The sequence below is a fragment of the Chenopodium quinoa genome, unplaced genomic scaffold, assembly GCF_001683475.1.
Source record: "Chenopodium quinoa cultivar QQ74 unplaced genomic scaffold, ASM168347v1, whole genome shotgun sequence".
Classification (NCBI taxonomy): domain Eukaryota; kingdom Viridiplantae; phylum Streptophyta; class Magnoliopsida; order Caryophyllales; family Amaranthaceae; genus Chenopodium; species Chenopodium quinoa.
This window is the reverse complement of record NW_018744092.1, coordinates 2,794,927-2,808,624: the sequence shown is the minus strand read 5'-3', so window position 1 is coordinate 2,808,624 and position 13,698 is coordinate 2,794,927. Positions and strand designations below refer to the sequence as shown.

Genomic DNA, 13,698 nt, shown 5'->3' with positions numbered 1-13,698 from the left:
AAGTTGTTTAGGAGATACTTGTATTTAACTATATTGGGAGACATTTTCGGAATTATTAAGGATACAAACTTGCAAATGTTTAACCACGCAAAAGAAACAACTAGACGCTTCAAAGGATTTACTGTTAGCAAACTCTGACAGATTAGCCGTTCAACTTGATAAACACTTGCTTTAGAATCCTTAAACATGTAGGAATTAATTCTTCAAAAAATAATTTTTAATGAATAAATAATATTCAAGGCTTCAATCTTATTTGGGACCACTTTTATAGTTTTATCTGCATGAAGTCCACACAATTCCGTATAATAACATGCAAATAATAATCAATAATCTTTTTTCCACTTGATAATAAAATAATTAGTACTGTACATCAACAACATTAGTAGATCAAAATTATGATCTCATCTTTCATCTATTGATGATTAAGATAACAATGTCAAAAAAAATAAAATGCCAACTGCATGTGAGTTTGATGCAATGATCCCCTAGATAACAATAATTAACACTAATTACATGCTCTAATCGCGCTTCGAGATGTGGTCCACAGGATATTCTACGTAGTATATCTTACTGAAATAGCAATTTTATAAGTTCAAATATGTGGTCCGTTGATAGATTTTCACAGTTGTACTATCAAAATTGATTAAATTTTATATAAAATGCTCTTTATCAATTTTGTGAACTGTATTCTTTGAGAAGCCAGAGACGATATCAGGAGTTTAGGAAAGAAACAACAAGATTGTGCTAATAAGATAATCAGTTCATGGTATTGGTCGGTCCCTAGTTCTCAACAAACTTGTCCCAAGTCCACAGATAATAAGTTCAAATAAAAAATGTTAAGTTTACAAACAAGTTTTGCTACCGTAATTTATTAAGTTTAAATACATACACATTTTGCTACCGTAATTTATAAAGTTTAAATAAGTTCAGATAATATAATTTGAAATGGTAAGGTACACTAGAATGACCGATTGATTGAGAAATTCAAAGTTGCATTGGTATGGTAGAATGAAATGAGCAATAGAAAATAGCTAAGTAACACATGTATTTATAATACTAAGATGGTAGCATGCAAAACAAACATACTATAAACCATATAACATAATATTTGTATACTAAAGAAACTTGCTTCATATTTCATTCAACAAGGTAAAGATTCTACATGAAGAAATGTTCTATAAGCAATTAAACTCTGTAATGTAACCTTTCATTTTATATGATGTATGACAATTTCTGTATGAATCTACTCTGAAGTACTCCCCTCCGATCCTCAAGTAGCGAATCCATGTATCAGTTAGTATTAGCATCTATTGCACCAATTAAAATTTTGATGCATTTCTTAGGGAGCAAGCCACTCAATTGGCGCTAAGTCTTGAAAAATTAGAAACTTACCGACCTATTATTTATCCACACTTTTGACAAACAAACCTTGTACTTGTATGACTTCTATCTTCCTGTTGATGTGTCGTAAGCCGTTGAAGTTGCAAACGGGCTATCTGGGAGGTTAAGCACTTGGTTGCTGCATGGAGTCCAAACAAAACACCAGTTATAATGCGAATGTCACATATTTAGCAATTGTGAGTTATTTAAGTTATGCCGGTATTCAAATTTAACATGATTAGTGCAAAAACGTCCTGTTAGAGTACAGAACTGGCACTTGTTCTGAGAAATGTCTTTGATTAATAGTGCTACAACATTTGACAGTTGAGTGCATTGCATAAGTTTGTACCTTTCTCCGCTGTCATAATTAGTGCACACATTCGTGAAGTTGTCCTCACCGGAAAAGCCAATGTTCAGATCGTTTAACCTGGAGTTAAATTGCTCCAAAGTTGGAAACTCTGCATTTTCAACATCAACAACTTAGTTCGATGATAATGGCAACAAAATTACGCACTGACCCAAAACAGATGATGGCTAAGATGGATTTGGTAAGAGTATATATAAACCTTGAGCAAGCTTCAACTCATCAATAGAGTTGGTAAAGTATTGGAGTCGCGCTGATGGTTCAGGCAGTAATTGTGATTCAGAAAGGCAAGTCTTCTCCTGTTCAAGTGCCTCCTTGTGTTCTTCCATGAATTGCTGCCTCATTAACCTTAAATAACTGGCTCTTGACACTGCCAAATAGAGAAAAAATGTCAGAACAAACTGAGGCAATTACGCGATTATTCATAATGACATTGTACTCACGAGATTGGAATTCAAGGTCTCCATCAGAAAGATGTGAGTCGTGCATAGAGCATTGTAGCTTCTCTGCATGATTCCTACAAATTTGGAAAATAAGACAGACAAACATTTGAAAAATATATACGACGAATATAAATCAAAAGATCCAAACAGCACAGTTTTATTTATCTTTTTTGCATGATCTGAAATTTTATACTATAGTACTCATTTTGCTAAATACCTAAGATTAAATTAAAACTAATGTCCAAACAGTAGTGACTTTTAGGGGTAAGAGCGTGTACATCTAAATCACACCAAACTTCATCTTGATGCGATTAATACTAGGATGTGGTTGTTCTAAGACATACCAACTTTTTCTTTATCAATATCAGATTTCCACTAACTTTAGGGAGTCCTATGTGGAATAGGGAGAAAATATCCCTTCTATGTATGTTGTACATATATGTCATACTCAATTAGTGCAGAACAACAATTGGAAACTTAATAAAAGTCCTCCTTAAATATCAATTTCAAAATGGAAAAGCTACAATTTTTGTGTCAATCAATGCCTGCTGAGTCCTGAGATATTTTTTGATGAGAAAGTATAAAGCTTTTACTTATATGATTGTATCTTATGAGCAAAATTATGTTATTGACATTGACAGATGATTATGAGTGATCACTTAATTATCGCGTTATCAGAGATATATATAAGAGCTAAATCAATTGATAATACGTCCATACATAATAATAGACAACACTTTTCAAGGATTTTTAATCAATGATTAAATAGGTTTAGATGATTTACAAGAATAATGTGGTCTATTATTAGGGACAGAAACTGTCATAGATCAAAATAAACTACCAATGAAGAACACTAAAGCACACTACCTGTCAACAAGCCTTGACTTTTCCCTGTATGGTTTCACAAGAACACGAGCACCACAAACAAAATGCGGGTTCCCCTTGGCCAAGATTTTCCGAACTGTTTCTGGGTAAACAAAGGTAACAAATCCAAACATCCTTCTCTCTTGACTTGGAATCCTAACATCCTGGACAGGGCCGTAGGTGCTGCAGCACATAATACAGTAACAAGATCAGTTTTCAAGAATTTCCAATCATGAATAGCAATTTCCAATGTAAACTTCAACAATCTCTTACTTGAAGTAGTTGGACACATCAATCTCAGAGAATGCACTTTCAGCAGGAAAAGTGAGATAAATTTGTCTAGACCCTGGAACAATTCCATCATTCTCACTTCGATCACTAGCATACTCCGAGTATCTTGGAGCATCTTCAGCCAAGATCACCGAATGCTGTCCATGAGGCCTAGAGCATATGATAAAACCTCACTAATCAATCAAGAGAACAAGAAAAATAGGAGAAATATAGATCATTGAGACCAGAACATAATATTAAACCTTACCGGTCAATGAGACATATGTTGTTTCTCAAGCGAGCAAGAAGCCTAGTAAGGCTGTAGCCAGCCTTACCGTGTCTTTGGCTCTCGGTAAGATAACCTTCAGCCTGAAGAGTCCTGCCATACTTGTCATAATACAGTATTGGCAATGTGGCAATTGAAATGGGGCTTCCATTTCTTGATCTCAGAAGTTCAATCAGATCTAATTCAAGTTTCTCAAGTGAACCTACCGGGAACACATTATGATCATCAATCCCATTCCCATTCTCATTCCCAAACCTAATATCGTTTGATCCGAGACCCAACAACTCAGAAAAACTTTCAAGGGTCATTGGATTACCATGATAGAACCTACAGTTGTTACCATGCTTGCAGAGCCCCTTGCTGAAGTAATGGCAAACTTTTGGGGGGAATTCAATCAAACTCCGTGACCTTCTTGTAGCTCTGTCAGTAGCAAATCCACTAAAACCAGGCTGATCAGGGTAACCATAATTGCTGTGCAACTCTGAATCTAATGAGTTACCCAGCTTTAAGTAATCATCCTCGAATTTCAAGGACCGCGGAACCTGTTCTTCAAGACCATTGGCCACCTGAACATTCCAAGAAGCACTCAATGGCATGTTTGAGTTTGAGTAAGGCCGAAAATCAGGAAAACCTTGATATGGATTGCAATACTGAATGGGGTTATTAAGTGGAGACGACACTGAAGCAAACGACATTTGCTGCTGTTGCAACTGTTGCAGTTGCTGCTGCCACTGCAGCAGTTGGTTAGACAAAAACAAACCAAGAATATGTTTTACTTTGTTAGCCACATCTCTAATTACATTATCGGGGCTAAACGCGAGGCGAATCATATCCTGATCACCAAAGTCTTGTAACAACAAGTATCCTACAATCTTTGAGGCATGCTCAGGTTCTACCTCCTGGATTCGACTTGACACAATTTGCATTGAATTCGACAAATCCATCATGAAATTAAACTCACAATTCTGCCATTTTAAGAATGCAAATGTGGGTAATTAGCCCTTTAACAAACCGTAAAACATGCAAGGCATAAAGCATCAGTAAATAAAGTATAAAAAAATTAGGATCTTATTCTACATGCTTAAATTACCCAATAAAAAAAAATGAAAAGTTAACACATTTTATATAAATTATCAATTTTACCATTTCTTTTAACAAATTTCTGCAAAATTACATTGAAAAAATGCAAAACACAAATTCAAATTAGGAAGATATCATTATTTTAAAAAATAAATAAAAAATAAAATAAAATAAAAAAGCAAAAGAAAAAACATACCAGACTTAACAATTAAAAATGCAAAACCATAAACAAACCCAAACTTCAACAAAATCAATTTAAAAATTGAAAAAAAAATACCATAAAACTATAAAATTTGATGTATATGGAGACATGGAGTACTTACAATACAAATAAGCCGAAAACGTAACCCTTGTTTGATTTAAATTAATGATAATCTTCTCGACTCAGCTGGAAAAAAAAATTGAAGAGGCAACTCAGTCACAGCCCTCAATTTCATAAATCCTGCATATTTGACTTTGCCTATAATTAGCGTCTACACATTAAATCCTTAACAAAAACCCATAATGTTAATTACAGTAATAATTGCACACATATTTTTCTTAAGAAAACAATTTTATAAAAAAAACATTATACTCGTAGAATAAGTTTGGAAAGGTACAAGTCAGCAAATTTTGTGAGTTTGACGGTATACTTGGATTTTTTTTGTTTTTTTAAATAAAAAATAATAATAATAATAAAAATAACAACTTTCCTAATTACATGGAATGATTCCTCAAAAAAATTACGTGGAATGAAATAAATTTGTAGATTAAGATTCCCTATTATTAGGGATATAGTTAGAAAAATAAAATCACAGTTTATATCTTTAATAACTAGGTCAGACTCTGTTTAAATTTTTTTATTTTTTGTTGAAACAACTAGTACAGTACCGTGCAATTGCACAACTTTGATAGTTCAAATATTATGTTTCACAAAATCAAAATCAAAATTAGCCTAATGCATAATTTTTTTTTTGGTTCATATGAGCCACTTAGGGCGGGGATGAGAATCGATCCCAGGATCACTTGGTACCGGGAGAAAAGCTCTTACCAACTGAGTTATCCCTCACTCTCAGCCTAATTCATAATTAATAGTGATATTTTTTACATTATTTGATTATTCATTCACAATAATGTACATCATGATATCGCGTATCATTATTTTTATTCAATGTTGAATAAAAAAAAAAAAATCAAAGATATAAAAGGGTTTTATGTTCTTTACATATTTAACCTTTGAGATTAGATGACTGATACGAGTCATGCCCATTCATATATCTCATATATTACTTAGAGTTGGTAATGATTGGGTTTAGGAGTCGACCTAAACCTAACCCATATTTTAGGGTCTGGGTCCTAAATGGATCTGGGTCTCAGTGCAATGGGTCCGGTCTGAAAAGTTCAAATATAGACCCGATCTAGATTCGACCTGTAGATATTTATTTTATAAAAAAAACTCACATAAGTCATGAGTTATCTAATTTAAGGAATTGAATCAGATGAAAGGAAAACCTAAAGAACCTAACTCCAATCTATAGCCGACACTCCTTGAAATATTTTATATACATTCGGGTGTACCGTGCACCCAACTAATCCAAAGTTAGTTTTTGCTCTTCATTTGATGATTAAATGAAAAACAATCATCAAAAATGAGAAAAAAAAAATGCTCATGGGTGAGTATACCATACACTCGGGTTTAATTTATATAACAATCTCTCAGCACTCCTCATCTTTAAGGGCTAGCTCCTACTCTCGCCAAGTTGATTGTCGTATGTTTAGTAGTATTTTTTTGTATGTTTAGTAGTATTTTTTTAATGTATCTTTTTTATAGAAAGTTTATTTTGATATGTGTAGTCACACAAGTAATAGGCAAGTTATAATCTATTTAAAATACTTGGTATAAGTGATTATAAGAAAATCATAATAAGACCCATTTTGGACCTGTTTTAGACTCGAGACTCGCTAGTTCAATGGATGTAGGTCTGATTTTTTTTATACCCATTAGATTTGGGTCGAATTTTTGGATTCGCCTCCAAAACCCGTGTCTAGGTCTTGTCAGACCCAGATTCGACTCATTGTCATCCCTACTATTATCAACATAATAAAACTTACTCTTCGTCCTATAATGTGGTCACAAAATTTTGAATCAGGTATTTAAGTTACGCCCAAGATAAATATGAAATCCTTGGTTTAAAGACAAAGATAAACCTTTAGCAAAAACATACTCAGCTTCCACCGAAATTATGAGAACCACACAAGTAAATTTACCTTCCTCAATTCTATCATGCATATGGAAGTAGCTAGGAAATCACCATTATCACAAGTATTGTGGTCGAAGAAATGCATAACCAACCACTAAATTTTGGATTAAATCCACTTGATTTTCATTTTTGCCATTAATTTAAACATCCATTTTTTTCAAATATAAAATTTGATTTATATATTTATTAACACCTTTTGATTGTGGGTGATGATTTCTATGTTGCTTTCCAGTTCCACGTTTATTTATTTTTTCCTAATTTTGCTGAATTGATTGTGACAATTCAATTTGGATTTTGATGTTATAGTGGGGTAGCTAAGTTTTTTTTTGTAATTACCTCTTTTTTTTTTTTTTTTTTGTAATCGGATATTAATAAGTTTTTTTTTTGGAGAAGTAGAATTAGACCCTGTTTACTTCACCTTGAAAAAATAATATTCAGTAAAAATAATTTTTAGAATAAAAATAATTTCAGTTCATTAAAAATAAGTTCAGTTCAGTAAAAATAATTACAGTTTAGTAAAAAATAGTAACTTTAAAGAAGAAATATAACAAAAAAATTGTTAGGTTTTACAGCAATTCAATAACAAAGAATTACTTTAGTTTGTGGGAACAAAACCTAAACAATGAATAATTACAATCAAATTATACAACAACCAAATACTGATCAAAGTATTACAAACCAAACACCAAACTAACAATGTAATTCAGAAATTACAAAGAAAAACACTAATGTGAAAAATTCTATACTTGCCTCAACTCCAAGTCTTGAAAATAAACATAAACATGAGAAAATTAATGACCACTTGAGTCTCAAACCTTGATACTCTGTCTTAGGCGTGTATACACTTTCCTAAAGAGGTTAATTTCCCCCACAACGGTGCTTGGGTTCAATCCGGAAATCCTCTTTGAGATACAAAAGACATCAAATCGTTCTTTGCACTAAGCATCGAAATATTAATGACAAATTCACAAAATTTGGCTAAATTGATAGAGATTAAATGAAGAGATTGCAAGTTTCTTCGAGTAAAATTGTGGAGAATAACAGAGAAAATCAGAGCAATCCAATGAACTCTACCATTCTTTCTTTTAATTTCGCAATTAAAAGAACGAACGAAACCGCAACTGCCAGGGCTGCGGGCACGGCAAACCATGCCGTGGGCGCGGACTGGGCGAATTGAGATTCACCCTCAACTTACTAGAGATGCCTGGCCGCGCCCTTGGAGAGGGCGCAACACATAAGGCCGCGGGCGCGACTTTCCGTGGCTTCCCAGCCGCGGCCTCTCCTCAAATAGGAGAGGGCTCTCCCCACATACACTCTAAATGTCTAACAAAAATCAGTACAAATTTCAGTTCAGCAAAAATAATATCAATTTAGTAAAATTAATTTTAGTTCAGTAAAAATAATTTAAGTTCAGCAAAAATAATTTCAGTTGAGCAAAAATAAAATGAAGTGAACGGGATCTTAGAGGGTAAATTTGTAGACTTAGAGCTACTAAGTTATGAAATTATTATTATTATTATTATTATTATTATTATTATTTTATCTATTGCATAATGATATATTGTTAAATGATCAACATTATAGAATAATATAAAATAAAATATGGATATAAGGAAATACTACACTATTTTAATCATATTTATTTGATTTTTTGAAATCAAGTAAAACATATTGACAAATTCATATACTATGCCTAAATATTCTCTTATTTCCTTCCCATATATCTTTTTATTTTATTATTTTTTTTTTAAAAATATCTTTTGTTTATTATTCTTTATGACATTCTACTTTCTTGTGTTTTTTGACAATCTATAACTAATACTAAAATAGCATCCGCTGACGTTATCTTATTGTCATTAAAAAAAATTTCTCCAAAACTATAAATAATGTCATCATTTTATAATTTTTATTTTTTTTATATTAAAATTCCAATCAGATATATTATTATTAGTATCAATTTTTGAAAAAGATTATATTCTCTCTAACAATAATATATAATTTATGTTTTCTTCCTCAAGTACTACCCCTTTAATTGCATCATTCACTTTTTATATGATCTATAATTTTTCTTTTTTAAAATATTTGATGTATTTATTTGGGAGTTTTTTTTATTTTTAATTTTAATATGAAAAAATAAACAAATTTAAAAAATTTTATTTGTTCAAATCATGCATCGCACAAGACTAATCTAGTTATACATACATTTAGTTATATAAGATAGCATATACGTTATCTACTACTGTATTAATCTAATAAGATCACTATTCATAATCTTGCTTTATACTTTATACACAGCTCAAATGCCTTATTTTGTTAACTAAAATCAATGATATCATTTTATATGATATAAAATATTTCTATTGTTTATACTATCAAATTTAGTACAAGATAGCCTATATATTATTTAATGTATTTAATGATATTGATTATTGATTATTATTAGTAATTAAAAAGTTCATTTAGATTGCATATTAATATATTGCAATAGACTTTAAAATTACCATAAATAGTATTCTGTAATTAGGCAGGAATTTTTTTATTGTAAGAACGACATGTGTCAAATTTTAAAGGACTGTAAGTATATTTTAAATAATCTAGCTTATGATCAATCTAGATTATTTATGTAAATATCAACTTGTGATATTTACGGGTCAAGAATTTTACATAAATATAAAGTTTAGAATAACTCATGCGATAGTATTGAAGTTGACACATGTGAACTTGATATTTTCAATACAAGTTCACATGTGTAAATATTTATGTAAAAATACAAGTTCACATATGTAAGTATTTATTTAAGTAAATGAAGTTTAGAATAACTCATGCGTAAATATCAAGTTTAAGGAAAATAATGAAAATATTTGTTTACGTATGATTAATAAAATTTATATTTTATTTTTTTTTGGAAAAGAATATTATATAGGATCAATTAATATTATTCTAGTATATACAGAGGGCAAATTTTTAATATCGAGGTGACACGTGAAGCTTCTATCTAGAGTGTCCTCTGTTTTAGTATCGTTAATTAATATATAGATAGATAATAATAATAATAATAATAATAATAATAATAATAATAATAATAATAATAATAATAATAATAATAATAATAATAATAATAATAATAATAATAATAATAATAATTTTTTTTTCACTGACATAATCCTATACGGAGTACTTGTTTGACAAACATTACACTGACGATGCAAAAATGATGAAAACCAAAACTCTTCAATCTTCTTCTCCATCAATTACATTGCCTTTCTCTTCAGATTTTAGTTAATAAAATTCAATTAGTAGAAAATTAAGCTGATACTACTCTAAGGGGTAAAAGATTATTACAGTAACATTTATTATTGATCAATAACAAGATATTAAGAATCCATTATTTACAGAGAGGAAAAAAAAAAGCAGCCAAACCTTTGATCTTCAACATGCATATCTTAATTTGAGAGTTTTAATTGTTGCTCCAAAATTGAGAATACAATTGAAGTGGAAGGATAACTAAATTTTACCCTCATAGTTGGGAGATGGGACGATGGTGCATTTGCATTGATTTTTTTTTTTTTTTGATAAAAGGAGATAAAGATGGGGTGAAAATTTGTTTCAAAAAAAAGGGGTGAAAATGGTTTAGGAAGATGAAGAAGAGGTTTTTCTTTCTCAATTTTTGATAAACTTATAATTTTGGTTGACTGGGTAGATTGGTAAACCTTTTAAAATGTTTATCTTTAATCTTAAATAAAAATATAAAAATACTACCTACATGAATTTGTAAATTTTAAGGAACTAATTGTATTAGGGAATTAGGCCCCGTCCACTTTACCTTATTTTTGTTGAATTGAAATTATTTTTACTGAATTGAAATTATATTTGCTGAATTTAAATTATTTTTACTGAACTGAAATTAATTTTGTTGAACTGAAATTATTTTTACTGATTCTCTATTATATTTCTTCTTTAAAGTTACTGATTTTTACTGAACTGAAATTATTTTTACTGAACTGAAATTATTTTTGCTGAACTGAACTTATTTTTACTTAACTAAAATTATTTTTACTGAACTAAAATTATGTTTGCTGAACTAAAATTATTTTTATTTAACTGAAATTATTTTTACTGAACTGAAATTATTTTACTGAATATTATTATTTTAAGGTGAAGTGAATAGGGCCTTACAGTATTACACTACTAAAGGAATATAGGAATTCTTTTGGTAAATTAAATACTAGTATTGTTTAGTGGGATTAATTTTTTTTTTTAAGTTTTTATATATATACGTCAACGGCCTTATTAGTTGTTAAACTCAAGAAAGATTGGAGAAAACGACTTAGCTTTGTATTGATATTTACGACAATATATATAGTACAATACAAGAAGACCTAACTTGTCTAGAACTCCTAAAAGAAAACTTAACAAATATAAATATTAACTTAAACCCAACCGACTAATACTCCCCCTCAAGTTGGAGCATGTAAATGTCCAACTTGTGCAACAAAAACCCAAACTGTTGTCATCCAAGATCCTTCGTAAGAATATCCGCCAACTAATGAGTCGTCAAAACATAACAAGTAGAAATATTACCCTTTAACAATTTATCACGAACAAAATGACAATCTACCTCAATATGCTTCATACGATCATGAAACACCGGATTTTAGCAATATGCAAGGCCAACTGACTATCACAAAACAACTGCATAGATTTCGAATGAATAACTCCAAGAGAAAGCAACAATGCTTTCAACCACTTTAACTCACAAGTAGCAACTGTCATAGAACGGTCATAGAACGATATTTGGCTTCGGCCAAAGAGCGAGATACGGTAGGTTGTTTCTTAGTCTTCCAAGAAACAGGCGAACAACCTAAGAAAACAAGATATTGGTCCAACCAATCGTCCAACCAACCGACGGTATTGGTCTGGTTGAGCAAACGGCTCACCCGAAGCATGTGCAAGTCAATGATTCCGCTCCATCGGTGTATCAATGGGTTTACAATCCAAATACATGTCTCAGTCAATATATCCAAAGCGTACTTTCGCTGAGAAAGAAAGATACCCTCCGAACTACGAGCAACCTCAATGCCTAAGAAATACTTAAGCACACCCAAATCCTTCATATAGAAGCATTTTCACAAATAAGCCTTAAACCGAACAATTGCATCATGAGAGGACCCTACAATAATCAGATCATCGACATAGACAAGAACATGCAAAGATACATTGCCTTGTACATAGCTAAACAGAGAGTAATCAGCATATGAGTTTTTAAACCCAAAATCTCGCAGAGTTCTAGAAATTTTCGAAAACCACTACCTCGGGGCTTGTTTCAAGCCTTATAAAGACTTACGCAACCTACAAACTTTGCTAGGTGTCGGTGTGCCGTACCTTGGAGGAAACTGCATATATACTTCTTCATCCAAATCACCATGAAGAAAAGCATTATGCACATCCATCTGATGCAACTCCCAATTCAAAGACACAGCAACAGCTAGAAAAAGACGTACCGTACCCAACTTTGCAACAGGAGCACACGTCTCATTATAATCAACACCGGAAACTTGTTGATTGCCATGAACAACCAAACGTGCCTTGAGACGTTCCACCTTCAACTTGTTAGTATACTTGACTTTATACACCTAACCACTGCCAATCGCCTTCTTGCCGGGAGGAAGATCCTCAACGGTCCATGTGCCATTACGCTCTAAAGCGTCAATCTCATCTTGCATCGCCTTACGCTAACCAACATCTTTAACTGCCTCTTTGAACGAAGATGGTTCCTTTCCCTTAGTGATCGCCGCCCAAAAACACTAGTATCTCATAGAAAAACTATTATATTCAACAGGACAAGCTATAGGGAAAGGTTTACCTGAAGAACGAGATTGAGGAGGGACGACAGTTGATGGAGCGGGGTCTATATTTTCAATGATAATAGTGTTCGTAAAATAGTGTCGATGCCACGAAGGAGGACGTTTTTCATGTTGTCCATGACCAATACTTTTCATTTTCGTTGAACTCCGATCCCCCTCAAAGTTAAGGGCGCAAAACTTATATTTTCATTAACACTAGGCTGCTCACTAACCACACTAGAGCAAAAACCATCGGCACCTAATTGACCGGGACTCACCGAAACCGTGACCGGGAGATCAGCCACCAGCACAGGCTAGACAACAGCTAGCGGCTGCCCTCGGGTGCTGCTAGACGTGCTAGCATGCTACTAGACAGAGTCGTACGCGGCCTGGCTGCGGCTGGGAGCTTTCTCCCGCGGCTGGGCTGCAGAGCTCATTATGGGGGACTGTGAACTCTACTGGGCAGTCTGGTCCATGGCCTGGCTGCGGAGCTTGCTGGTTCAGACGTTGCGCCCCCATTTGCACACCATTCATCAAAAAATCAGCATCAGCATCGTCATCCCACACCGGTGGGTTGGAAAAATATTTTTTCCATAATAATCTTCGTTCATTGAGAAGAGAATCAAGATACGAAAACTTATCTTTGAAAAACTGAACATCACGACTAATAATAAACTCATTAGTAGCCAAATCATAAAGACGCCACCCTTTCTTCCAATGGGAGTAACCAACAAAGATGCACTTTCGGGAACGAGAATCAAACTTGTCTTTAATCCGAGGACGATGCGCAGCATAAACAAGACAACCAAAACCCGCAAACCATCATAAGAAGGTGTTTGACTAATCAAGCACTCATGTGGGGTTTTTCCGCTAAGAACCGGGGTAGGGTGCGATTAATGAGATGCACCGCAGTCATAACACATTCACC

The 13,698-nt window shown here is 32.6% G+C and overlaps 1 protein-coding gene across 1 annotated transcript; it reads right to left on the bottom strand.

Annotated features, from left to right (window-relative positions):
* Positions 1-1,123: 1,123 nt before the first annotated feature.
* On the bottom strand, positions 1,124-5,248 carry LOC110691852 (zinc finger CCCH domain-containing protein 18-like). The gene is made up of 8 exons (XM_021868816.1): positions 5,011-5,248; positions 3,590-4,572; positions 3,325-3,492; positions 3,055-3,234; positions 2,188-2,261; positions 1,947-2,114; positions 1,730-1,838; positions 1,124-1,519 (listed from the first exon to the last, which is right to left on the bottom strand). Exons 2-8 carry the CDS (start codon positions 4,552-4,554, stop codon positions 1,447-1,449), a joined length of 1,737 nt encoding a protein of 578 aa, XP_021724508.1. The 5' UTR covers positions 4,555-4,572; positions 5,011-5,248; the 3' UTR covers positions 1,124-1,446.
* Positions 5,249-13,698: the final 8,450 nt, after the last annotated feature.